Source organism: Telmatherina bonti, assembly GCF_933228915.1.
Source record: "Telmatherina bonti genome assembly, chromosome: 1".
Taxonomy (NCBI): domain Eukaryota; kingdom Metazoa; phylum Chordata; class Actinopteri; order Atheriniformes; family Telmatherinidae; genus Telmatherina; species Telmatherina bonti.
In genome coordinates this window covers 10,953,039-10,980,794 of record NC_136619.1, presented here as the reverse complement: position 1 = coordinate 10,980,794, position 27,756 = coordinate 10,953,039, and the positions used below count along the sequence as shown (strand labels likewise).

Here is a 27,756-nt window from a genome sequence, read left to right as displayed (position 1 = left end):
TCTCCGTTGGACCTTTATCAACCAGGTGGTAACAACTGAATGGACAACCAGCTGTCAGTTCACCACATGACAACTATTCTGAGTTTAACCTACACATACCTCATATTCATACACACACACACACACAAAACACTTTCCTGAATACTTTGTGTTTCTGCACTGCAACACATAAAACATCTATACTTTCTCAGATATTAAACTCTCCAGATATCGTACATTACTTGCAGCTTGCTGTAAAGATTAAACCTCAGTGGCAACAAACTGCTGCGGTGCCTCGACACCACAAGGAAACACTGAGGCAGAGGCGACACTTCAGCTTTTATGTTTTCTTATCCACAATAAATAAAGGCGGCTGCATGCAGTACCATCATGCAATGCTGTTCAAACTGAGCTCACAGCTACTGTACAAGTCAGAAGTTTGGATACACCTCCATGAGAGCAAATAAAAGTGACTCATGCATGCAATGCAAATAAGTTAAAAAAATCTAGTTACCTTGTTGATCCAGGTCTCGAAGGAGGTCTTGGTTGTTAAGAACAGGTCTGTTGTTGAGACGAAACAAAGAGAAGAGAGTGCAAGTTAGTAACTGCTAAACCATTGTTTATTATGGTAATTATGCTCAAACACACGTCCACCAAAGACAATACTGGTTTATAATGTAAAAGATGCTGCAGACGAGCTGGAGTGGCAGCACTGTGTGGATAACACAGCTACATTTGGCTTCCACACTTACAGCAGCTGTAACCTGAACCCCAACAACCTGAACGTCTTTCTGTAAGTTAGTGACGTATGTTTACAGTCCGAGATTAAACAAGGTCAGTTTGCACCTGCAGTTGAAGCTGTGACTTAACAAGCAACACTAAAACAAAGATTTTAGAGTGGCCAGTGTCAGCACTGTGAACAAAAAAGGAGAAACTAGTATCCTCTGGTTTGAACTGGAGGAAAGACTGGCGATTTAATCTTATCAAGCGGCGTTTTTACTTCTTGTCCTTCATAGTTGCGCTGATTGGCAGACGGCGTCTCCACACTTTTATAAAACAGCATGACGCTTGCAGAGCGTGTGGATGTAAAAACATCCTTCACTTTTAACACCTTTAAAACCAAAGTCTTTATGAAAACAGATCTTTTAATTATTTAACCTTTAAGAATTTTGTGTTAATTTGTTAAAGTCATAATCTAAAACCACATATGAGAATGGAAAATCTGTGTGTGTGTGTGTGTGTGTGTGTGTATGTATGCTAGTGTATGTGTGTTATTCTCTCTCTCTCTCATTCTTTCTTTTCCTTTCTCTCTCTACGAGGTGTTTTTCTGTTTTCTCTTCTTCTCGATTCTCTTTCTGTCCCTCTTCTGTCCTCTCTGGTTCAATCCAGCAGTACAAACTTTGTAATACAAACAATTATGCAAAATAAATCGAAAAATAAAATAAGAATCCAGAATATGAAGCAAAACATTATATCTATAATGCTTATAATAATGCATTATATCTATCAAGCTTCCCTCTGCAAAGTAGATTTGCCCAGCATCCAGATAATCATTCTGCTTGCTTAAATGCAGGAAAAGACAAAAGAAAATGGAAAATCTGTCTTTGATCTAAATGAATAAGTGACTTCTTCACATCTCATTTATTCAGATTTAAACCAATTTATAGCTAATAATTTATTAAACAGATGACATGAGATGTTAAAGAACGTTTGGCTGGGTGGTAAACCTGATGAAGTGAAGCTAGTATCTGCTTAGGTCACTGATGCTGCTTTATCAAACATGCCATTTCATATTTAACACAACATATGAGGGTTCTGCTTTGTGTTTCATATGAAGCCGTCTTTTTTTCTCCATGCAGCTTAGAATAAAAGGAGAAAGAAATTAAATCAGCTTCTATAATGTTCAAACTTAAAAAACTGGCGTCAATGTTGATGAACCTCTTTGGCTTGTTGGTAATAAAACATTGGAAATGTATCGGGAGCAATGAAAATGAAGTGAAGGTGAAAAGCAAGTGAAGAGAAGGAAAAAAAATGACTGTGGAAATCAGTCTCAAAGCAGCAGGATTTTGCTTAGATGTCTCGAGTCTTCACCCTGTGGTCATGCCTGTAGCTCAGCTCTACTGGAATCCTATAACCTGCACTTGCACTCGTATTGCCTGCTCTTGAAGCTCGAGGCTGCAGGCTGCACTTCTGAAGCACTTTCTCTGAGCTTTTCGCTGAGAGAACGTTTACTTTTACTGATACATTCTGTCATTCTGCCCCGTAACTGGACATGAAATAAATAGTGGCACTGATCTGCCAAAGGGCTTTGCTCTACTCAAACTGTTGCCATGTTTTGCATATGAAAATACAAATCATCACTGATTGTAAGAAAAGGAAAAGGGAGACAAATAACAGGAACAGTGGATGCCATGTGTCGTGACAGCAGCTGCAGAACAAATCCTGCATAAAACAGCAGCTTAAAATGCAGCATTTTATATTGTCATTAAAGTTTAGCACCTAAAACAAATCTAAATAAATACTACATATTAGGGCTGTGACGATAAGCTTTCATCCTGATTAGATTCAACTCAGATTTTTTGGTGCCGATTCCATTTAAATTGCAATTCTCACAGTTCGATATTGCTGATTTTTGTAGATTAAAAACAAACAAAAAAAAAAAGTTTAAAAAAAAACTTTTTTTTTGCTCGTCATTCTTCTTGATTTCAATTAGGAAAAACAACCCAGTAGTCAACCCATCATTCTGCTGCTAAAATGCCAAAGAAGACAAGTAAAAAGATAAAAACAAGTAAAAACAATAAAAATGACAAAAATTTTATAATGGATTATTTTATTTATTAAAAAAATAGATTTTTTTTTAACAAATCAATTTTAAAATTGTAAAGCAAAAAATCCCAATATTCGATTTTTCGATGTGATTTTCCCACCTCTACTAAATATCTTGCTCAATGAGATCACACTTGCTCGGATCGGCTTCAGGTTAAAAACTGATCGGAGTATCAAATCCAATCAGTTTAGTTAGATTTATATTCTGATGGATAAACCCTAAAATGTCAAAAAATTGCACCACAGTCAGCCGATTGTTTCAGGTATTTCAGGTCGTTTCCTCACCATCCAACTAAAAAAAGACCTTTTCCTTCGTTTTAAAAATTCACCATCGGGACAACTTTCCCCTTTTAAAACTCAGATTTGGTCACATGATCAACATAAACTCAGAGCATTTTCTAAAAAACACAAGAACTACTCATGCATTGCATGCATTATGTATATGCACACACCAGAGGGTTCAGTCATTTGCACACTGTGTGTATGTGCTTTTTCACACTGCTGTGCACGTTCATGGACGCACTGAGTGGTGTGTTGATAGTCTGGGTTAATCAGCCCTCTTAGACAGATTCCAGCCGTGATTGGCTGATTAGCCAAGATGCTGCTGTGTCAGTGAGACACACAGAAGGATCTTTAGCTTGTAAACACTTAACACTTCCTCTTGAAGGAACTTCTCTGCACATTACATCCAACTCATCCCTTATGTTCCTTTTCTATGAGAAGAGTTCCTATGGTCCCCAAACTTCCCCCCCCTTTTCACTTCGGGCTCCTCATCCGAGCTGACACTAATCTGGCAAAAGGTGTTGGCTGACTTGACTTGTTGAACCTAGAAAGAAGGTAAACCTGATGAAGATTGCTTTAAATAATCCTCTTCATTGCTTTTGTTTTGCTCCATACTCATCTCACCAACTCACAGTTCTTGCCAAAATGATTCTACAGCCTCATAACCTGCTTCCAGCCACCAATATAAACCTAAGTGTATATAAACCACCGTTCACTTCAACACAGTTTTACTGTTACAGGGAAATTTACTACAAAATGGATCATTCATGTTAAGAGCTGTTATAAAGAAAAGTACAATAACAGACAGGGACTGAGATATAGTTTATATCCACACAGCTACAAAACTAAAAAAAAAAAAAAAAAAAGAATAATTATTCTTTAAATAAAAAGAAACAAACAAAAAAAAAAAAGAACATTTAAAAAAAATCAGCAGCCAAATCAACTCTTTATAAAATCTAGTTTTGTGATTGACTTGAATATTAGTTCAGCTTGAGCCCCTGATGTGTTTGACTATGATTTCTGGTCATTCTGCTTCTCTGTTGAGCTCAGCAGAGACAACGTAAAGTCATCATCAACATGACAGATGTTATCAAACAGACACAATCAACCTAAGTTCCCTCATACTGATACAGTTATGGAGAATTGTGCCGTGGTTGAGGGAGACGCAGAGCAGTGAAGGTCACTGCATAAAGTTCTGCTAAACCTACAGGGAAGTGCTTTATGGGCATGAAATGAAGCTTCATTTTGTCCTCTGTGGTTTCACTGCTTTTCATTTCATTTGTTGGCCCATCACAAACTCTGAACTGCACGGTAATCTGGTTCTCTCTTGTCTGTACATCTGATAGAAACGTAAAAAATGTAATAAAAAAGAAAAAAAGTGGCTGATACGAGTCATCATCCTCCAACAGGACGTTAGGCACATCAATCCTCAAAAGGAAAAAGCACCTTGGTGTGTTTGCAGAGAAGAAACACTGTAAAGTAGAACATTGCAAATCTAGAATATGAAATGAGAATAAACGTGTGTAAAAGAATGAATGAGAAACACACTGAAAGGTACTTTGTAATCAGAAAAAAGTAAACAAAAAAACTCAATGTACGTAAGAATTTCCACATTAAAGCTGGGGTAGGTGATGTTGGGGAGCTAGCAAGATGTGAAAGTGGCGCCCTGTTTTGGCTCCTCCCCCTCTGGTTTTGCTCCTTACATGATCCAAGGATATTTTATCCACAGATTTTCTCTTTCTCGGCTGTTTAGCAGGAGGAAGCAAATAAACCGAGCTGGGTCGGGAAATCCTTCCTGCATTTTGTCATATTTGCCTTCATTCTTTCTTCTTTTGTATTTTCATCCTAACACACGGTGTGGCTATCAGGTATGCTCTGCTGGAGGGGGAGGAGGGGAGCCGGGAGAAAAAGCTACAAAATATAAGAAAAATAAACAACTCAATTTCCGTCCGAACGTTTGGATTGATCAGAGTTTTTACAGATTTACAGTAAACTGAGGGTCTAACTATATTTCTTATTGTTCATGATTACAAAATGTACAGACTATTATCAGGACGAGGAACCACTTCACCCAGAGTAAAAAGAAAAATCTCTCAGAGCAAGCTTTAAATGTGAAGTAAAGGCCGGGGGGTCTCCGTAAGGCCGGGGTCTCCAATGCCGGTCCTCGAGGGCTACCATCCTGCATGCTTTAGTGTTTCCTTGCAGCAAACTCAAGCGGGAAATACTCTCTTGTGATTGGTCGGATTGGGATTCGATGTTTCCAGATTTCTGAAGGTTCTTGCACAGTTTTGCAGTAACTGTGGAAGAAACACGCCGAGCGACTCTAAATCCAGCTTAAAAGATAAACCAGTTGAGCTGAAGAGAGCAGAGCTTCATGGAGTCTCTGCGCCACATGACAGGTGTGCTTCAGCCAGGTATCAATGTGGAATGAAACCCAAATTACACCAGTCAAACAGGATTAGTGGTCTGTGACGGAACAACATCACAACTCAGTCCTGAGTCTGTGACTCTGAATAACTGCAAAGAGAAAACTACATTTATGTAATTTATGGACAACCTGACCCAGAGTTGTACATCTGCCACTGGAACATAAATCCTGTTAATCATACAAAGTCAGCAGCTACATCTCTGAATCAACTTCATGCAAATCAAGCTCAAATTAGGATCCAGACTACTGCAATCAAGTTCGATGTAAGAACATAAAACGATGTCCCAGACCATGGAGCAACAAACAGATGGAGTGCCATGACAGACTTCACCATCCTGAAAGACTTCTGCAACTCTGATCTGGCTCTTTGCAGGGTGAACACATGCATTTAAACTAATTGCGATGTCATTCTCCTCCATTTGGGAAAGATGCGTACATAATTCAAGTATCTAAAAGTGTTTGTGTGTGGGAAGGTGGGCTCGCGTGAGGGATTCAGACCTTTCAGCGACATGTCACGCTGCTAGAAGATGAAGAATATGCCAGGTAGGATGGCAGAAGATGCAAAGGCATCAATAAGCAGGCACAGAGGGACAGAGAGAGACTCGTTCAGGAGTATCTGGAAGTAAAAACCATTTTCAGGATGAACGTGTATAATAAATACGACTTACGTAAACAAGCAACAAAAAGGCAAAAGAATGCTAATTATTCAGATAAATGGAAAGTAATATTTGATTACTTGATTATTTGTCAGCTTGCACATCCTCTTAGTTTTTTTGTTTCCGATAAAATCATCTCTGCCTACAATTGGCCCTTCAGAAAGCGCCTCTATGCCCACATGTGCATGTTCACGACGAGGTGCCACACATAAACACACAAACACACCCACCCACCCCCACACTGATTTCAGTACGTGATTTAAATGTCTGTGTGCACATCTGCGAGTCTCTCTGTCATCAGGTTGTGATCCAGCCAATCAGCTATAATCAGCTAGTCCTTGACTAACAGAATAATAACATGTCTGCTCTTAAGGACAGGACTTTAAAACCCTTCTAACACAAATCAAGTATCTTAAAACAAACAGCAAAACAAAGTGAACTGAAGCAAGTACTGCAGTGGTGGGGAGGAATTTGACAGGCAGGTCTCAAACCACCTCTGTTCAGAATAATAAGGTTTTTCTGACCCTGTCAGACCCGGTTTCTGGTCCAGGAATCCCATCCAGGAACAAGACTTTTTATTTTAGTCCTTTAAATTTGCTTTAAAACAGGGGTTAGTAAACTTAGTCCTGGAGGGCCACAGTCCTGCAAATGTTAGGAGTCTTCTTGCTGCAACTCACCTGACACCCAGCAGACTTCATTAACAGACCAGAGCAGATCAAAGTCTGCACCGGTCTGCTAATTACGTATTGGTTTGAGTCATGTGTGTTGCAGCAGAATAATTCCTAACCCTGCAGCACTTTAGAGGTGAATTTACTGGTTCTCGATCAGGCTGGTTTTCCATCTTGGAAGCAAAGCCAGCAAAGGCTTGATGTTTTCCAGCATCGTGTCAGATTTTCCTGTGGTGCAGGGTGTGTTATGAGGGATTTCATCAGGTCTGCAAATAATGGACATGTTTAAAGCTGGGGTAGGTAATGTTGTGAAAGTGGCACCCTGTCTTGGCTCCTCCCCCTCTGGGTTTGCTCCTTGCAAGATCCAACGCTTTTTTCTTACCTTCGCTAAGGTGGTTATGTTTTTACCGGCGTTTATCTGTTTGTGTTCAAGATCACTCAAAAAGTTATAGGAGGATTTTAATTAAACTTTTAGGAGTTGTTGGAAATATGAAAAGGAAGAACTACTTTAATTTTGGTGGTGATCCAGATCAACGTTTGGATCCAGGAAATTTTTTTTAAAGGCCGTGGCGGAGTTTTGCGCTCTCAGAGTGCTTTTCTATTTCGCAGCTTTTTCCACTGAAGCTTTTTTTTTTTTTTTTTTTTTTTGGTTTACAAAAGTTTTTTTTTTTTTTTTTTTTTTTTAACATAATGACAAATCTGATGGACAGAAATGAAAGAAAGCATATGACAAATTGTTTTATAAGGAGAAGCATAAACTTATAATCCGATATAATCCGACCAAACAATAATAAAAGAGCTCGCTTTATGCAACATGTCTTCATTCTATGTCATATGTATAAGATTAAAATAATCAGTTATAGTGATGGAGTAATGCAGTAATAATAACAACCATAATATTACAGGAAATTAGTTTAACAAATTTTAAAAAAGATTTCTGGAGACCAGAAAAAAGGAGCTGGGATGCAGCAGCAACGAACGACCCAAAAGAAACCCACATTTCCAGATCCTGAATTCTGTTTTTGGTGACGGGCCTGCAACGACGCAGCAATGACCAGACTCTTTCAGTCGAAACCAAAACCGGTTCTTTGCTAGCACCGGAGCTGATCCACCTAAACACTGGCTCTTGCACCAGCACCGGTTCTTTCTTGGTCGAAAAGCCCTATCTGGTATTTACTGGTCATACATCAGAACAGACATATTCTCACCACAACTGGGCCAGTAAACATAATTAATTGGAAAAGTTTAAATGAAAAAAAAAAAAAAGAAAAAGTCACGTTAAACTTTGCAACCGTTACATCTGGATAATATCTGGAGCTGTTTAAAGATGCTTTACGTAACTTTCTGACCATAAAACTCAGCGTTCCGGACTTGTTGGATGACACACTGACAACTTTAATGTATATTTCTGGAGCCACTGCTGCTAAGCAGCGTCCTGAGGCCGAGAAACCAAACTTTACAATGTTTTTAACCGGGACGCTGCGTCAGCTTGAAGCAGAGTTTCGCTTCATGCTAGAAAACACACTGGCTGTTTTAAACACACAACGTCGCTGATTCAGCAAATAAATGCAATATGATTGTGAAAGACACAAAACAACAGTCGTCGTAAGATCGTGTTTTGCTGGCAGGAGAGAGCTAACAGGTCAGGTAGGATGCTAGATGGAGGAAGAATTAGCCGTCGATAGGGGGCGCGGGACGGGAAAATGGCAAAAGTTCTGTAGTTTGTCTTCAGTATGCCTCATATTCCCAACTTATGCACTCAGGTCTGAACTACTTTGGAGAATGAAGGGATGTAGAGAAAAGATGAGCAGTCCTTGAGTTATTCATAGCCTCTCCATCAGATTTGTTAAGGGGATTTGAAGCAATTTAAAGGCCCCCACTGACAGTTTGACTCAGGCAGCATTGTGTCTTTGTATTTCATTACGTTTAGCTGCAGTGTGTGAAATAAAGGCCAGGATTCCTTTTAGCCTGTACATAAACAGATAGGGTGATCCCAGCGGGGAGCTAAGCCTCAGCAGCCAGGAGCCTACAACATGTTCTTTCTTTCTCTCAACATCATCTTCTCTCCATCCATCTCCCTCCACACACACATCCCTTATCTGCCATGCTCCGGATTAGCACCAAGGTGGGGTTCAAAATGTGGTATGACTTCCCAGAACAAGCAAGCAGAAACATTTAATGATCTGTTTCCTGGTATAAAACAATGAGCACATTAGCAGTGAGCCAGCATTTGCAGTGCAATCTGGTACTTCTTGTGTACTTATCTGGTAAAATGCACCGACTGTGTGCCCTGAAATGACAAGTCAAAGCATCTGCTGGGGATGAGGTCTATTACCTGCTCTCTGTTTACTTCTTTTTCTTTTGCTGGATGACAAGCTGCTGAAAAAGAGATCAAGGAGAGCGTGTTTCTTTCCTCTTCAGTAATCTGAAGAAATCTGTTTGCTGGTGCAATGAGGACTGTAGCCTCCAAGGCTTTTCCAGGAGGAATAAAACAACTTTTATTTTCCTTTTCTTTTTCTCCTTGGCTGGATTAAATTATGGGCTCTTGATCTCCTCTTGCAGTCAGAGGAGTGTCATCCTAGAGGACTGGAGAAAATGACCTTTTTGACCCGAAAGAGGAGGACGGCTTCGGGTGTATTAGTTTTCTTTTTCCATCATTGTAATAAATATGTATAATCAATTCATCCGTTCTTGTCATAATTTCTGAATGTACAATTTCTGGTTCATTCGTTCTGAGAATTTACTACTTTAAGTGAGACTGTGTTTATTGAATTAAGTATATTTCAGGTTTTCTCATCCTCCTGAATCTTAAGTTAAGTAAAAGTGATGAGTGGTGCTCTGAGGTAATTAAAATTTAATAAGTAGTAATTGATAGAGGCATAGTTTTACTACAGGACTAACTTTAAAAGTATGATCAGAAAGAAAGAAATCAAACTTTGGGTTCATAATAATACCACATGGGAGAAATAAAGTAATCAGTAGCTTTTTAATGCACATAAATCACATGAAAAATATCTCCCAAAAAGCTTGTTGTCAAGTTCAGCATGAGTCTATAAAGGAGCAATTTATCTGAATCGGGTAAATTGTTGAAGGAAACCTCTTAAATATTCCAACAAAGCAGCCTTGAGGACGTGGAGTTGAACATCTCTGGCTAAGAATGACATACAATCAGAATCTTTTTTATTCTTTCCATGTTACTTTGCCATCTAACAATATAAACAACCCTTCTGTACTTGTCTTCGTATGATTGAGCTGCAGCTAGATTGGTGCGATTAAGATTATTATTAAGGATTTCTATTGTGATGGCTCACCATCTTGGTTTTGTTTGTGGTGTTAGTGAACAGTGGAGAATGTGCTGCACCAGCAGAGTTGGGAGTAGCTAAACCAATAAGGCCTGCTTTGGACAGACTCACGCTCTCTCTTATGCTGGGCAGCCATTACCTCTACATCATGGTAACTATGTTTTGGGAGGAAGAGCCTTTAGCTATAGATCGGGCTGAAAACCTTCCTTTTTCATGATTCTTATAGTTAGGATATGAGCATCTCCTGAGTTGGGGTCTGCATGTACGGGACCCAACTGTACAGGTTATGCTCATTGCTCTTATAGTTATGGGTAGTCTAGCCAACCTTTACTTATGTAGCAATGGGGACGTCACCTGATGCACTGAGATGTACCTTGCTCCATTTCTTCTATGTATTAATGTATAAATATATGACAATATTGCTGTCTCTTATTCCTTATTCCTTATTCTTATAACTTATTCCTCCTTTTTTCCTGGTCTTCCAGAATAAGTGCAGTTGTACATGTTGATCTGTCTTTCCTGTAGTCTCCACCCCAACCAGTTGAGGCAGATGGCTGCCCTCCCTGAGCCGGGTTCTGCCGGAGGCTTTCTTCCTGTTAAAGGGGAGTTTTTTCCTTCCCACTGTCGCCTTGTGCAGCTCAGGATGGGGGATTGGATCGAAGTCATGACTCGATGCAATCAGCTGGTTTCTATTATAGGATATGGATGAATTGGCTCGAAATGATGTGTATGTAAAGTGCCCTGTGACAACATTGTTGTGAAGTGGTGCTATACATATATAACTGAATTGAACTGAAATGAATTTTGTTAAGATTTTGTTAAGACTTTGGGTTTGTATCTATTTACAACATTGTCACACTGTTTGTGTCATAGGGACCATGGATTAGTGGATCCAATTGCAGAGATGGAAGGCAGGGAAGAGGTAGTGCCTCGAATAGTCTTTAATAACTCGAACTGAACACAAAAACTAACCTGAACAATAAACCAGTAACTCAAGCACTGCAACTGAAGGGTATAAAAACACACAGGAACACAACAAGACACAGGTGAAATGGATGGACTAAATGAAACCAGGGGAACTAACGAACAGAGACAAGGCTAAACAGGAAAAATTACAAAATAAAAGAGGAAACCAGAAGTGAGAAAACACATGAAGCCACCACACAACCATTCAGGGCATTTCGCTTCTAATATTTAACGTGTCCATACCCTACTTTAGTTTATTTTGATTAAGTTCTTTAAATAAGTACAATGGTCACAAATCTTTTCCAATGTTTGACTCCTCTTTTGTTACCACTGTGAGCCAAGTTGGTAGCAATTATTATATTTATGTGGTTTTAGGATAATAAAGCATGCATAAAAAATGAAAAAAAAGTCTTAGTTTGTGGTTAAAATCCTTCGCAGGAAGCAGACACAAGTGCAGAAACACCTCTTGAATGTATTAGGATAGAAAATCTGAATCTTTCATCTGCACGCATCAGCAGAACCCCATCTGCAAACTCCATTTGATGCAATCATGTCAACATGGTCGAAATGTCTCCAATTTTTTGGACGAATTTATACAGCACATTTCACACACAAAGATAAGACATTTTTCTTCCAAAGCGGTAAAACAAACAGTAAAATGAAAACGATAAGAATATAAATATAAAATGCAGAAAAACAGCACCAACTAAGCTGTTATACTGAATAAAAAGTACAGACAGGTGTGTTCGTGTCTGATGTTCACACAGGTTCGAATGGTGTGTTGATGTGGACGGATTCCTCTGAAATGTCCTTAAACGTCTCTTTCACAACACTTGAATCCATACAGTAATACGCGCCGGCTCTACCCTTCAAAACATCTGCTTTGCTGCTTTGCAAAGGAAATTACTGTGGAAACGTCTTAAACTGTGAAACATCTTCATATTGTGCAGCTACGAGTTATTGCCATCTTTTAAAGTGGCCTTCAGCAATAGACTTGTAGGCTTCCTTCAGATTCTTCAGATTTTCACTGAACAATTGGTCCATTTTCACTCCTTTCTGTCCAGTCACCCTGAACACTTTCAGATGGCTGTCTTTTGTTTGTTTATCAATGATTCAGGAATCAATAAAGCATAAAACACACCAAACTCAAGGAATGAATGTTTATACATAAAACTGATTCTTCGCCAAGTTTTCTGTGAAGTTCTGTCGGTAGATAGTTTGTTGCTACGAGGCTGTATGGCAGCAGACAAGGCCTGGACTCAGTGGAAGCAGGTTTTAAGGAGTGGTGGATCCTCCCCAGAGTCCAGACCCTTAAAATTACTAAAACGGTGTGGGATCATCTTAAGGAAGAAGAAAAAAAAAAGCAACCAACATTTAAAAAAAAAAAGAGCTATGAATGTCTTTGAAGAACTATTCCTGAAGACTAATTAAATTAGAAAAAGTTTTTCAGACAGCATTCAGGCTGTGTGGAAGAATAAAGGTGGTCCTACTAAATACTGACCTTCACACTTGTTAGAATTGTACAAACTCCTTTTGCCATTCATACATTGCTTTTCCATTTGTATTTGTAAGTTTTGATAATGTCTAGCCACGTGTACCTATATCATTTCACATGGACAAAGTCAAAATTTCTTAAATGAACCTGCAGAAGCATTGCAGCAGAAGGCTCCTCTGCTGTCTGACATCAGCTCTGGAGTGAACACAGCATGCCGAGGGCAAGACGGACCCCAATTAAACTTCAACAGTTAGGCCCAATGGCGGCAAGGTAAACTTTGAGACGATCTTACAAGGTTATTACATGTAGAGTCTGGAGAGAGGGATGACAGCTGATAAGACTCTTTAAATCTTAAAAGTTGATTAGACTTTCCAATAAAGCCATAGATGAACAACAAGCACGATGCTATGTTATGTTAATTGTTGCTAGTGCTACCATAGGCTAATTAAGCTGACACTGTTTAGCTTAAACATCATCTACCATAATGTATTAAAGCTGGGGTAGGTAATGTTGGGGAGGAAAGAGCACCCTGTCTTGGCTCCTCCCCCTCTGGTTTTGATCCTTGTGAAATCCAAGGCTTTTTTATTCACAGCTTTTTCCACCAAGGATTTTCTCTTACTCGGCTGTTTAGCAGGAGGAGGCAAATAAACCGAGCCGGGTCGGGAAATCCTTCCTGCATTTTCTCAGCCATGTTTGCCTTCCGAGTTTCTTCTTCGCTACTTTGTATTTTCATCCTAACATGCTGTTTATATGCAGGATGTGACTATCAGGTATGCGCTGCTGGAGGGGGAGGAGGGGAGCCGGGAGAAAAAGCTTACGAAATATAAGAAATGAACAACTTCAATTCGGTCCGAACGTTTGGATTGGTCAGAGTTTTTACAGATTTACAGTAAACTGAGGGGTTTAATTATATTTCTTATTGTTCATGATTACAAAATGTATAGACTATTATCAGGATGAGGAACCACTTCACCCAGAGTAAAAAAAAATGTCTCTGAGCAGGATTACAAACTATAGCGTTAATGGTGTTTAGGGCAAAACACTGGTGGAGTCTATTTCTTCCATTCATTGAATTAAACTTTATTCACATTGCTGTCATGATGTTAAGTTTGTGTTGTCTCTTTAATTCCAGTTTCCCGTTTTATTTTGTCGTTTAGTTCCCTTGTGTACCGTTGCCCATTTTGTGTATTAGCTTACCTGTTTGATTTACTTATTCATTTGACCTGTTTCTCCTTGTTTTCTCTGTATCTATACCCCCTGGCTTCTGTTCTCAGTTGCTGGGTCATTGTGTAAGCTTGTCTGTATTCACCTGTGATTTCTCCGTCCTGTCTTCCGTTCAGTTAAAGTTTTTGGGGAATTCGTGTCCCTGCCTCTCTGTCCTGTAATTGGGTTCCCACACCTCGATTTTGCTTGATATGGCAACCATTTAGAACCAAATAATCTCAATGAACTTTACACATATAACTTCACTTCAAGCCAGTTTGTTGTGATTCAATTGTTGAAAGGAAAACTTAGGGATTGAATCAAATCTGGTCTTAGATGCAAAACCCATCCTGAGCATGTGCAGGGTGGTTCACAACAGTTTTCTTCCACTGCTCCAAGTCTTCCTCCTCCTCAGGTTGTCAGATATTTAGTAATTTTTCTACAGTGATAATCATTCAGTGATAATTTCACTTGAAATACACACATTGAAAGTTAAAATGACTCAACTGGACGCATGCCTACCCTGTTGGCAGCTAACTGATCAAATCCCCAATAGAGAGTGCAGCTCTGGTGCAAAGTTATTTTTTGATGGTTATTCCTCACTTTTAGAAACCACTTTATAAGATAAATACAAAATATTATTGAAATCGGTGTGATTAACTGAACAAAAAAAAGTCTACAGTATGCCAATATCACTGAAGGGCACAAATGTCACATGAGCAAATTGGCTAAAAGAGCAAAACAGTGAAGGTGGGAGGAAAGAGGAGAAGAGGAGGAGTTGTGTTTGGAGTTGCAACTAATTAAGTCTATTTGCACCATTCCCCTGACACAGCACTGGCATGCTAGCCACGACATCACACGCAAGCGCATGTGCACACATGTACACACTTCACTTTAATACACCCACTGACATTATTCTTCGCATGTGTCCTTTGCCTTCAACTTTTAACCACAACCTTCATTGTGGCTCAATAAAAAGAGCAGTCGTTTTCTTCTGCCAGCCTGTGCCGTCAAGCTCCCAATTAGCAGCTTGTTAAAAGCTCTAGTGAAGTTTTACAGAGCCGTAAGGGCATGTTTGGACCACTGCACTGATTCTTGGGAAAAGTCAGGTCGCTGTGATCTGAGTCATTCACATATTTCATGGAAGGCCACAATACATGCGTACTGCCTAACCACAGAAACCACGTACTACGCAGCAAATACTACAGAGCAAATGGTTTAGGAACTACACGGTCTTCATCAGGGTCATTTGATTGGTCAAAGAATAAAAGTGTCTCTTGAAAAAAGGTAATAACATACAGCTTATAATTGCTACTGAAAGACTAGATGTATTGCCGCAGATTCTAAAACCTGTGCAGAGTTCTGTCCACTGATTCGCTCAGGGACTTGTGAGACAGAAGACACAAACACAACCAAAATCCTTTGAAGATTTTAAAGAATTAAAAAAGGAAAATAACACGCCATGAGTAACATTAGAACTGTCTGAGTGAACATGAGACAATGCACCGATTTATACATGAACTGTTTTATTCTCACACTAATAATAATTTAGGTTTTCTGTTTAACTGATCATATGGTGAGAACATAAACACATTTCCATTTGTGTTACATCAAGCTTAGGATATTTTTGAAATGTGCAGAGATTAGAGACAGCATGACTGCTTTTCACTACAACTGTTATTAAACTAAATACAAGTCCTGTTGGAAACAAATGCATCTTTGTGTTATAAGGAGAAAATACCTCTCTGGCTCATATGATTTTGTGTAATTTGCCAAACACACAGAGGTGAACTCAGTTGCCATGGATATTTCTGCAAACTATATAATTACAGTCGGTAGAAAATCGGATATTTATTTAAATACAGAAAAGAAAAAAGAAAAAAACTACTTCCACTCTACCTATTCTGAGCATTTCACAGCATGACTGTCTCTTCAAACACTGGTTTCAAGTTCCTAATCCCTCACTCCCATCTCCTCTTTCAAAGATTATCTGAAGTAAGTTATGCCTTTCTACAATCTGGGGCCAGCGAACCAATAATTCTCTCATGTAATTGTATGAGGCTGCTGTGGTGGTCCTGGCTATCCAGGCAGAGTGGCTCTGACAGCTAGCATCTCATCTGCCACACTGTATGATATCTGCTGTGTTTTTGTGCATGTACACTGTCACCTTGCTTACTGCCAACACAATCAGATGTAGATTCACTTCTGCTTGAGATGGCAAAAGCAAGGACAATGTTCGGGAGAGACGAAAGGCTGGGGCGAGGAGAGAGGAAAGGCAAAAATGCTAAAATGCAGGAAAAGAAAAACAGAGGGAAAGCCATTTTTTTTCTTAGTGATAGAGGAGAGAGACGGAGCCAATCCTCTCTTTCCTTCACATCTCTCCTGCCCCTGAGAGGGTTATTTGTTAGCCTGCTACTCAGCAAACAGACTGTGACTCTTACCCTGCCTTGGCTGTCAAAGGGACCCACATATACAGTAAATGCAACAGCACCAACACACACGTCTGATTTATCCCCTCAGGGTTGCTGGAAGAGGAGCTTAAGGAAGGCCACCAAGCCAACCGATCGAATTGCTTTATTTATGGGGCTCGAGGACAAATGTCCAGTTTCTGTGTGTGTGTGTGTGTGTGTGAGAGAGAGAAAGAGTGGTCGAAAGAACTTGATTGATGCTGACGGTAATGAAGCAAAATGAGAGGGATGAAAACAGAGTGTGTGCACTTGCTTGTTTTTGTGTTTGTATATCTTGTGCATATTTGTCCATAGTCCTGCTACGAGTCACCCTGCAGCCCATCAGTCAAGACCTCGATGTTTGCCTGCATCGATTTGTTCTTTAACCCCCTGACTGGATCATGCCTCAGCCGGACAGAGGGAGCGCCGATGGCACTCCAAAGAAAATGTCAAGACCATCAGTGATGAAACGGATACTCCAACTGACACTTGGGTTGCCTCACCCACAGAAAGAGGTAAGCTGGTCTGAAACCATGAAGAAGCACAAGCCGAATGCATGTATAACCACTGGCTGTCATAACGCCACGATAAGGAAATCATGCACAATCACCATCAACATATTCTGTTATAACAAGCCGTCATTTGTCGTTTCATGGTGACAGAACTAGCACACACACACTTACGTTGTACAGAAGTTTCACCTTTTACCACTATTTTAATCATCATCAGTTATAATGAGCCTTAACCCGTAAAACTCAAAGACATTTGATGCTATTTTTGGTTCATATGTTTGTTTCCATGTAGAATCTCAAACGCTTGAAGCCCAGTCAATGTGCAGACTCTTTTTAAGACTCACTTGTCAGATTATGATGCCAAAATGATGTAAAATGGACGTATCAATACAGCAGCATAAAGGCAAAAAACAACAATCAACCAACCAAAGGAGAAACAAAACAGCATTAGGAACTCTGAGAACTTTGTAGAAATCAAACACGTAAACAGGAACCAAGCTCATTCCTTATCTACCTATCTAAAGTCTCCAAAGTCTTGACTATCAGGAACAGAAATGTTCCTGAAACAAACACACGACATAAACCAGTTACATATCTACACCATTTCCTCCTGCTGTTTCTGGCTTTAAGGTTATTTGTCATTCACATCCTCACCTCACAAAACCAACTCATAACTCTGGTCTTTTTTATCATAAGGGACAATTATTTATGTTCAACATCCCATAATAAGTGTGTATATCTTTGTTTTTCTCCTGATTGGACATTTAAGCTATCTGTTTGGTCAAATGTTTCACAAGAAGCAGCAGGTGGATTGTAAACCTTCTGGATGGGATACGATTGCTTGGAAAACTTCTGGAGGTCGCCTAAAGGATAAACTACTGATCAAAAATGACCCTACACAGTTACACACTTTCATTTCTGAGAATATTGTGTTTACAATATACGTGATAGCACGCAGGGTTCCCATCTAGATCTAGCAGAGTTTTTAGGGTTGAAAGGAAAGAAAACAGAACTTTTCAAATGTAAGAGTGCGGATTCATCCGACTAATTTGACGGGTGTCAGAAGGAACTTTTCTTTCAGAAGCAGCTTCAAATACAGTTCAAAAGAGTTTCTATAAGATACCAATTTAGAAATGCTGACAGCAATACAAGACTAAAGCTGCAATAGTTTGAGTTCTGCAGGTCAGGTTATCCACAAGCTGATTAAGGCAGAAAATCAGAAAAATCTCTGATTAAAACATGTCATGCCATATCATATCATATCATATCATATCATATCATATATTTACATATTTAGATGACAACTTGGATCCATATGACTGAAAATTTTAGGTTCCTGAAATACATATATATAATAAAATAAAAAAATAAAAAAAAAAGTTATTTTTTGTTGTTGTTTATTTTAAGCCTATAATAACAACAAGATGATCCTGAAATGCAGCTGATAAAAGGCAAAATGCTAATTTGCTGTCAGATACCATGTCAGTCTGAAACAGGGACAGACTGGCCAACAAGCCAACTGGACATTTTCTGGTTGGTAGATGTATTTTTTGGGCCAACACATATTGGTTTGACTGGTTTATAAAACAGCTCAGATCAGGGAGAAAAACAGTGAACCAGCCTAGTCAGTTTTCAAAATCTTTATCACTTTCGCAATGGTCCCAGAACCTGAGAAATTCATTCATTCAGCCAGTCAGTGCAGAACTCTCCTTCCTGACCGCTGACCAATGACACTCTGATCTGTAGCAATTTTTAATTTTCTTCCCCGACACAGCTGGAGATCATGATTTTTAACCACTGTTCATCAACATTAACAGCGAGCCATTTTTTCTTCACGTTAAAAACAACAAATATGCAGTTAGAGAGCACCTCTAACAGAGGAGAGCATCATGGAAACACCTTTTCTAAACTTTGTCCAGGAACCATTTCATCTGATCTATAAATTGTCATATCTGTCCCATTTTTTTTTTTTTTTTTTTAATCAAACAAAGTGGGATGAATGCTTCTCCAATATGCATCACTGTGCTGGAATTTTATTTTATTTAAAAAATGACACTTTTTGGAAGTATTTTATGTGTCCCTGCTCGCAAAGTCCTGCTAACTCAGTAGTAGTTTAGTGGTTTTGAGGAGCTGCATGGGCGATACTGACATGCAAGGAAGCACAAAGATTTGTGGTGTGCATGATCACATATGAGCTGATAAGCACCAAAAATGTCAATTTCTGCCCCAGTCCTGAACTGTCGTTTCACCCACAGATACAATAATGCCAAAGATATATGGAGAGTTCCTTCAGATATCTTCTGTCAAGGATGTTTTCTTCCAGCCCAACACATTATAACTATTTAAAAACATTCAATAAAGTGTATTGGTTCAACATAAACACACACACAGACACACAGAAACGATCCCACACACCATTATGCCAATGTATGCATTACTAAGAGCTTCAGCATGCATAAATGCACAAATAATCTCAAAGAAGCTCGAGCATTTCCGTTAATAAACTGAGCCGAACACCCTGATGCTGGTACTGATACGCACACTCACAACGCTCCCTCACATAACTACACACAGACACACACACACACACAGATAAAATGCAGAATCCAGGACAAGAACAAAGTGTTGAGCTCTACAGAATAAATCCGTCTCTAAGCCAATATGTTGCCCTTCTTCACACTATGCGCCTTCCCCCCCCTCCCCGATCCATCAAAATGGCTCATTCACAAACATGGCAAAAAAAAAGCACACACACAAGCACAGAATGGAGCAATGCTATTCCCGGAAGAAATAATCTTCTAAAACCATTACAAGGAACAACGTAGGTGCAGTAGCTATAGGGAGGATTATGGCCAAAACCTCCCTCTCTCTCTCTCTCTCGTGCAAACACACACTTTCCATCTTATTTTGCTCATAACGCTTTCTTTACACTGAACATGTGTCTGTATAAATAGAAAATTGCTCCCAGAACTACAGTAACAGGCACAGGAAAGCTTATTTGTCAGACTGGAACTGGATGGCTGCTAGTTGTATCAGCGCTTCGATATCAGCAGCGATTGTTATAACAACCTTTCCAGCTTGTTTAAAGGAACCCAGTTTATTATATAACGCAATTTCATCAAAAAGGTGTAGACAGGGGTTGCCACGGTAACTTTGTGTGTTACTTTTTTCCTTTTACAAAAGGCAAAAACTCATCCTTTAAGAAGGAATTTGTTACTCCAGAGGGTTATCATTGATACTGAAAAGAGGTGTGCAGTTACAGAATAACTATCTTAATGCGGTGAAATGTTGTGGACAGACCAGAATTGAGTAAAACTTGAAACTATGTGCCTTATCTTGTGTAAAATTGTGTTAAACAGTTATCTGATGCAGGCTGTCTGCATATGTGCAACTTATCTGACCAACTCCAGGTACTGCTCTGCAACCAGACAGGATTTCCAAACAAAAAGCTGTTCAACTGGCATTTCTGTTCCCTGCTCCCCAGTTTAACTGGGACCTCATCAAGTTGATACTGCCAAGCATGTCCAGTATCAAGAAGTAGATGCTGTGGTATGAATTAAAGTGGTGGTGACATACCTTCCACTGGAACCTGCTTTTATATACAGCATACTACGGATGTGACGATATGCTTTTGTCTCAATTCGATTCAGATATTTTGGGTGTCAATTCAATTAAAATTGTGATTCTCACAATTATTCAATATAGCTAATTTTTGTTGATTAAAAACAAAATAAATGTATAAAACTTTTTTTTTTTTTTTTTTTTTTTGCTCGTCATTTTCTTGATTTCAATAAGGAAAAAAACAACACAATCATTCAGACCATCATTTTGCTGCTATAATGCCCAAGAAGACAAGTAAAAAGATCAATAAAAACAATACCAATGACAAAAATTTTATAATGGATTATTTTTATTTATTTGAATTTTTAAAAAAAATCAATTTTTTTTAACAAAAAATTTATTTTAAAATTGTGAAGCAAAAAAATTCAAATTTTCAATGTTTTTATTTGATTTTTCCACCCCTAATATATACTGTTAAATCTTGATGGAGCCACATATTTCGATGTTATCAACTCACCTGATGTTTAACTGCAGTGAAAAAGGAGCAGAGAAATACATTTTTAATTCACAATATCCTGAGAAATAACAGTGTTTGGAGCAATAAAACATTTGCTGATTGCGATTCCCTCCTTGCAAAGAGAATGTGCTTCACTGAGATTTGACATCGCTAAATTTCTATTCCAAAAACTTGCCAAACACAAACTGAATCCATCTAGAATCAATTCCTCTTTTTGGCAACCCTTGTTAGGTGGCAAATCTGTTCTCTTCCTTGACCACTACCGCATTATTAGTCAGACAATCAACAAGCCACTTCAACACAGAGGTGGTTTAATTGGATGCTACACGGAGCATTACCATGTCTGTTGCCTAGCAGTGGCTCCTTATGCTGGTATTCCTGCCTTTGTGGAGTCTTCTCCCACAAAAATGGCATCTATAATTACTTTGCAATTACTACCTTTTCCTCCAACCAAGTTTTTAATGCAGCTCCTGACAGATTCCTGCCTTGCAGTCATCTCTCTGAATAGACATGTGATGACCTCCCTGGGAAATCCTGTACCAGATACATATCTTACAAGGGGTGAAAATTCCCAGTATACCGCTAAAAGGATCGGTGCATTCTTGTGGCCATGCGGCTTTCATGATTACAGAAGCTCTGAGGGATGCAGAAACACTTGCTCTCCAGCTTCAGCTGTCCCATGAAAGCAGTTTTCCTCCTGATTACGGGCCACTGCAGTGACAAGACACTGAAACTACCATCTCTTAATGAAACGTTGCTTTAGTGATGGGAGATGTCAGTAAGGTTTTGCTTGTATCATTATAACTCTTAATACTTACGCATCGCTGACAAACAGCTGCCGTTAGGTGATTTAGTAGGTGGTGGGATGGAGTATAAAAACATAACATGGCATGGAGAGAGACAAACTAAATGGCAAGTCATTAACAAAGAACAAAACGCACTGCTGTTAGGAGGCGATGGCTGGTGAAGGACGACACCACAAAAAGAGATTACAAGGCATATGCTATATGTTCTTGTCGCCTCCAGGTTGCTCGGCCTCAGAGTCCAATAAGCAGGCTAAATGAGGCCTTGACATCGGCCAGGAAACAATTCCAGACTTTTCCCCTCCCTCGCTGGCAGCGCTGATGTACTGGGGTCAGCCAACGTACTATCAGGAAACTGTTTACAGCGATGACACGGACTAAACTTAGATTGGAGTCGTGACACTGCAGTGAAACGGCTCCAATTCTACGTGAACCACACCAACAAAATACCAGACTGCCAGACTGTGTTTGTAGGTGAGACAAGACGAACCATCCAGAACTCCCAAATAACAAAACCATAATGTCATTTTTAAATATCAATTAGCATAAATTACAACAGAATACAAACATAATTAGCATTTATGTGTTTAAATATCAGGTCTTTTTTTAAGGGTGACTTTATTCTGTGGCCAACTACTGATTAGTACATATCAGGCTCATTTATCAATAAAAAAAAAACAACAACACTTTTTGGGCTTCAAATACCCCAGATGGACCAGAAGACGGAGGAAGAATAAAAGTGGCTTGTTTGTCGGCTCATTTCATTTTCATTCATTTTTTTGTACAGAGCAATTTGCATCTTTACGTGTTAACACTATGCAAATCAGATCTACCCAGTGTCTGATTAATTAAGATTAACGTGTTTATTACGTGGCGCAATCTTAAGGCATTTCCATATGGACGAGGAAGATTAAAAACCTAGAAAATAAACAAGCACAAATGATGAAGAAAGCATCTCTGAAACAGCATTTCGGATATTCCAGCTAAAGGTTATGAAGTGGCGCTTCACAGCTGAGCAGACTGCACCGGCCTGTCAGGCATTTTCATATCCCGAATTAAAAAAGTAGCCTGGTAAATACGATAATACACTAATGCAGTGTTTCTCAAATGCATGTTTTATAGGCAAGCCTACTTTAACACACCTGATGAGAACTTGATGAGGAAGTTCAATAATCTGACTCAGGTGCATTGGAGGAGGAACGTGTCTGAAACATGCAGGGCAGGGGGGGGAGGGGGAGGGGGGGGGGGGGGGGGACTGGATTTGAGGAACACTGCACTAATGTAAGAAACTGGAAGTGTAGGCTTTGAGAGGAACTATCTAAAGATGTTTTTTTGTTTTTACCATCCTTTACATCTTTCCAGTTTCCCGTTCAACTTGGCTGAAGCCTTTTTATATGAAGGTTTTATGCTTTTTTTCTGCAAGTAGGGCCCTATACGTTCTGCGATCATGGAATCGCATAATTGGCCGGTTAAAACGGAATATATTTTTTAACGCGGAACATCACGGATGTTTACTTAATTTGACTGCAAAACTGTTATCATGTGGAGAAGGAACGTTTGTGGAGAAAACTGCATGGAGGCAAAGAAATCTGGTGGCACAACCAGCTGCTTCCACTGACTGAAGCACTTTAATGTCCTGTCTTGTCTGTTACCTCAATAAATTTAAGGTACATTTTTATTTAATTTGTGTAAATTACAGTTATTTAAATAAAAAAAAAAAACAAAAAAACAAAAAAAAAAAAAAACAAGGTTTCTGGAAGTAAAATAAGAGTATAAAGTTTTTTTTAAAAAAAGAAACAAAGAAATAAAAGGGGGATTCCCAAAAAATTATAATGGAAAAAATGGAATTCTCAAAAATTAAAATGGAAAAAACAGAATTGAGGAAAAAATAAAATGGAATTTGGGAAAAAAATAAAACAGATTTTATCGGGCCCTATGCAAGCGGTGCGACGGCTTCCTCCCATAATCCAGAAGGTCGGGTTAGTTTTTCAAATGTATTTTATTGTTGGAAATTATTCATAGAAGTAAATGTGATTGGTTGGTTTGTGTTTTGTCTTGTGATGCTCTGACGAGGCATGCAGGGTGCATCCAGCCTTGCATCAAACATTTTCTTCACATTATGTTGACAATATGCAACTTTTAAAAGCAGGGAATGCGGCAGAGAAACTGAATTAAACCCAACAAACAGGATCCAGACGGCGTTCAGAATTCACTCGGCCTGTTTAAGCCTCACGATGACGCCCCAGCCGGTACCGCTTAGAGGAGCAGGTGGCTTCAGCAGACAGAGAACCAATCCTTCGTAAAGACTCACCCACCGCCATGTGCAACCCCCCCCCCCTCTCTTCCTCTGCCCTTTATCTACCAGCCATCCTTTTTTCCCCCCAAACCATCCATCCTTTCTGGTTCAACTTTATCACTCTTTCGCTTCCTGCCTACTTTTCTCTTCTTTCCCTCTCCCCCAACACACACACACTTCTTTCCCTCTCCCCCAACACACACACACACACACACACACACACACACACACACACACACACACACATACACACACACACACACACACACACACACACACACAGTAGCAGCAGTCAAAGAGCATCCACCAGATGTTGCTGCACCGCTCCTCCACGTCACGTCAACGCTGCGCACTGCAAAGCTAAATGCAGTTAATTGCCTTCACGTTTGTGTGTGTGAGCACACGTGTGCAGCATGATGTGATTCAGAACCTCCATCTAAACACACACTGATATGCAGGAATTAACATGGCGGACAATATATTTCACACAGCATTAAAAAAAAAACAACAAGATACCAAAGTATTTTTTTAAAGTCTGACACAAAAAAAGATGAATGTTTATTTACTTTCTGCTAATCCGGTAAATATGAATTAAAATGTGATCTGGTTAAACTATGACTGGCTTGGGACTAAAAGCTCCCGGCACACAAAGATACCTGCAGAGAGCATGACATGCCCTAATCTTTCCTGACTACTTTTAAGTTGAGAATTAGCTTCCGGGGGGGCGAGTATATGCCCATAAGTATAAGTGACAGGGCTAAACTTAGTGGGCAGAGGGACACGAATGAGACCCTGTACAACAAGACGAAGGTGGTTTCTCCATTCGCTAGGGGAGAATATACATCTCTCTATCCTTGAGAAACAGAAAATGAGTGGAATTATTTATAAGTTTAGCTTTTTCCTGCATTTTCAATGTTCCTTCTGGACAACAGTTTTGAGAAGACAATGAGGTCTGACGAGGTCGGGTTTAGTCTGGGAGGAATTTATAAACCAGGCAGAATCTGAAAGGATGCTGGGCTTCTTTTAACATATACGGGACTTTTACAAGACAGATTCCCTGGGTTTAACGCCGCAGCGAGGTTCAGTTTTTCAGCTGATCACTGCAGTTTACAGCAGGCTGGTTTTTGTTAATGACAGGAAACAAGATAATTTAGGTCAAAGAGACTGGAGATAAACTGGGACGATGTTGTGTGAACTATAAGTATCTGACAATATTTCTCAGGGCTTGATGGGCTTAAAAAGCTGTGATAGAACATGCAGCCAGATTCCTGAGTTCTACTCCCCATTTCACTCTCTTATCTATTCTCCACGTTTCTTCTGCAGCGTCTGACTCTATTAAGTGGGAATAATCTGCAGAACAGAGAGGATGGGACCTGATCTGCAACTAACCTGTCCTCTGGGTCACAAGTTCCTCTGAAATGGGAGCTATCTGGCGCCTTCTCATGCACTCAAGCCTGCTTTAGTTCACGTCCTAGTGTAAGCGGCACTCATCTATCGATTTAAAGTGAACAACGTAAAGGAAAACCCTGCAGATTTTTAGAGGAGATGCTGTGTAATGCAAATTAATTTAATACACAGAAGTGCATTCATCCTCATCAGCTTCGTGGGTTGGTGGCAGCATGGGTATCTTGCATGTTCAGTGATGATTCCTCGTTCCATTTTAGGATTCTTGTATCTCAGTCTTGTACTCAATAGTATTAGTTTAATTTTGTGTACTTTTATAAAACTGACAACAGATTGATGTCAGAAAATACTATAGTGAGGGTCCTGAACACCAGCCACTTTGTCAGCCTGGTCTGCAGGATTGTTGCCACAGCCAGCTGAGGGACCTGCACTGCAGCCCTACGGCTGTGGTGTGGACCCCGGGTCTTGGCTGCTCCTATGTGATGCCCTCTACGGCAGTGGGTGGGCCTGCTCCTGGTGGATCCACACAATATTGTTTCCTTACAGCAGTTTCAATCCAGAGCTTTAACTTTATTTCTATTAACTGTATATCTGCAATAATCATCTGCAGGGAGGTTGGACTGCGCTTGCATCGCATGTGTGAAGGAGATTATGTGGTTTTTGGGTTTTTTTGGGTTTTTTTTTTTTTTTAAATTAGACTTTGGTGTTTGAAGGCTTTATTTAAATAAGCAAATTATTTCATTATGTAAAGCACTTTGTGTTGCTGGTAGCATGAAAGGAGCTGTATAAATAAAGTTCGAAGTTCGAAAATCCAGAAAGCAAGACCTGACTCTATAGGAGCAACATGGAGGCAACAGCTGGGTCTGAATGAGGAGTCAGTGTGTTTCTTCTTCCATGTTTGTGCAAATGTACTCCACATTTTCAAGTTTAGCTAATACAAATAGTGAAAAGACGTAGATACAGAGAAGTTATCACCCCAAACGATAGGAACAATGATTTCTGTTATCTCTGAGGCCCAACACCTGCACTGTAGTTAAAAGGTTGGCCTTTACTGTGTACTTACTTTATCAAGCTGAAGAGAAAACTAATAATCTTTAAACAGAGTTTCAGTCCAGTGTTGAGACGAGAGATTCACTATCCCTGCAGAGATTACACAAGGAACTTGAGATTTCAGGTGTCTGAGAGAATGATGAACACGCCACAAACAGTGGACCTGATGCCTGCCATGTAAAATAAAAAGGCTTCCAAAACCTGTTTGCACAGACCGTCGTGTGTCTTCGGTCATTTTTAATGGCCAGTTGTTTTTTTCCTCTTTTGTTTCTACATTTTAGCACAAAGCAAGAAGCTCCGGATCAAGTCGAACAGAAACCAGTACACCCAACGTATCGGAAAAAGACGTAGATGAAGACCCAGAAATCCTCCCAAATCCAAAGTTTTCTACAAGCTAACAGAGGAAATCTGTCTCCAAGATGTTGAAGACAATATTTTTCCACTCCAACAGAGAAACAGAAAGCGAAGCTTGTTCTATAATAAATCCTTGAGATCCACATGACTCCAAGTTTACCCCAAGTTATTAACCCTGTGATTCCTAAAAGCTTGTGTCACACAGAGACACTGATCGAAGTTCACTAGAACAGTCAAGTACAAAACACACATTTCTACATTCTTGTATTACTGCATATGACAGCAGACCCTCATCAGGTTTATGAACAAAAGTAAAGCTCTTTTCTAAAGTCATGTAAAAAAACAAAAAACAAATCATATCTTTAAAAAACACCAACACTCTGTATGACATGAGGAAACAGATCCAGTTACATGTTGCTTGCATTGGATCAGTAATATGACTGAACTTCATCATATAACGTGACTCTATGGTCTGAAGCCCAAGTGGTGGAAAGCAAGGCCTGGCTCGTACTTTACCATCGCAAACTTCCTGAAGGACTGGGATTGGAAAGTCCTAAATAGCCATCCTGTGTAAACAGAAGGCTTGTAATCAGTCCTAAAGCCACCATATCTGCAATTCTACGTATTCTCCTCTAACTGTGAGTGAGAGATCAATTCATTTACAATAAGAAAACAAAAACTCAGACTTCTGATAACTGCTAACCACATGCATGGAGCAAACGTTTAGCAGCAGCTAACTAAAGTAGAAAAACCCTCGGAGCGCAGATCTTTGCCAAGCAGCTCATTTCCATCCATCTTGTTAAGGATCCTTTTAAAAATTTCTATCTTTTCTATCTGACTGGTACAGCTTCAGTCATTCTTCACCTACCAGCGGTGAAGTCCTTGTTGAGGTCAATGAAAGCGTTTGAGTGAGGGATGCGCATTTCAACAGGTGAATTTAGGGCGTTCTGCCAAACTGGGATCCTAATGGGAAGAAAAGAAGCCCACAGATGCAAGAACAGAGTTTA

At 39.6% G+C, this 27,756-nt stretch overlaps 1 protein-coding gene across 1 annotated transcript in view; it reads right to left on the bottom strand.

Moving 5' to 3' along the window:
* The window catches only part of itfg1 (integrin alpha FG-GAP repeat containing 1), a 199,768-nt gene extending 172,067 nt beyond the window's left edge, over positions 1 to 27,701 (bottom strand). Inside the window, exons 1-2 of the mRNA XM_079244943.1 lie at positions 27,618 to 27,701; positions 494 to 540 (exon numbers count right to left, since the gene is read on the bottom strand). Of these exons, the coding sequence (XP_079101069.1) occupies positions 494 to 540; positions 27,618 to 27,672 (102 nt within the window). The 5' untranslated portion in view covers positions 27,673 to 27,701. The remainder of the gene's footprint in view (positions 1 to 493; positions 541 to 27,617) is intronic.
* Between the last annotated feature and the right edge of the window lie 55 nt (positions 27,702 to 27,756).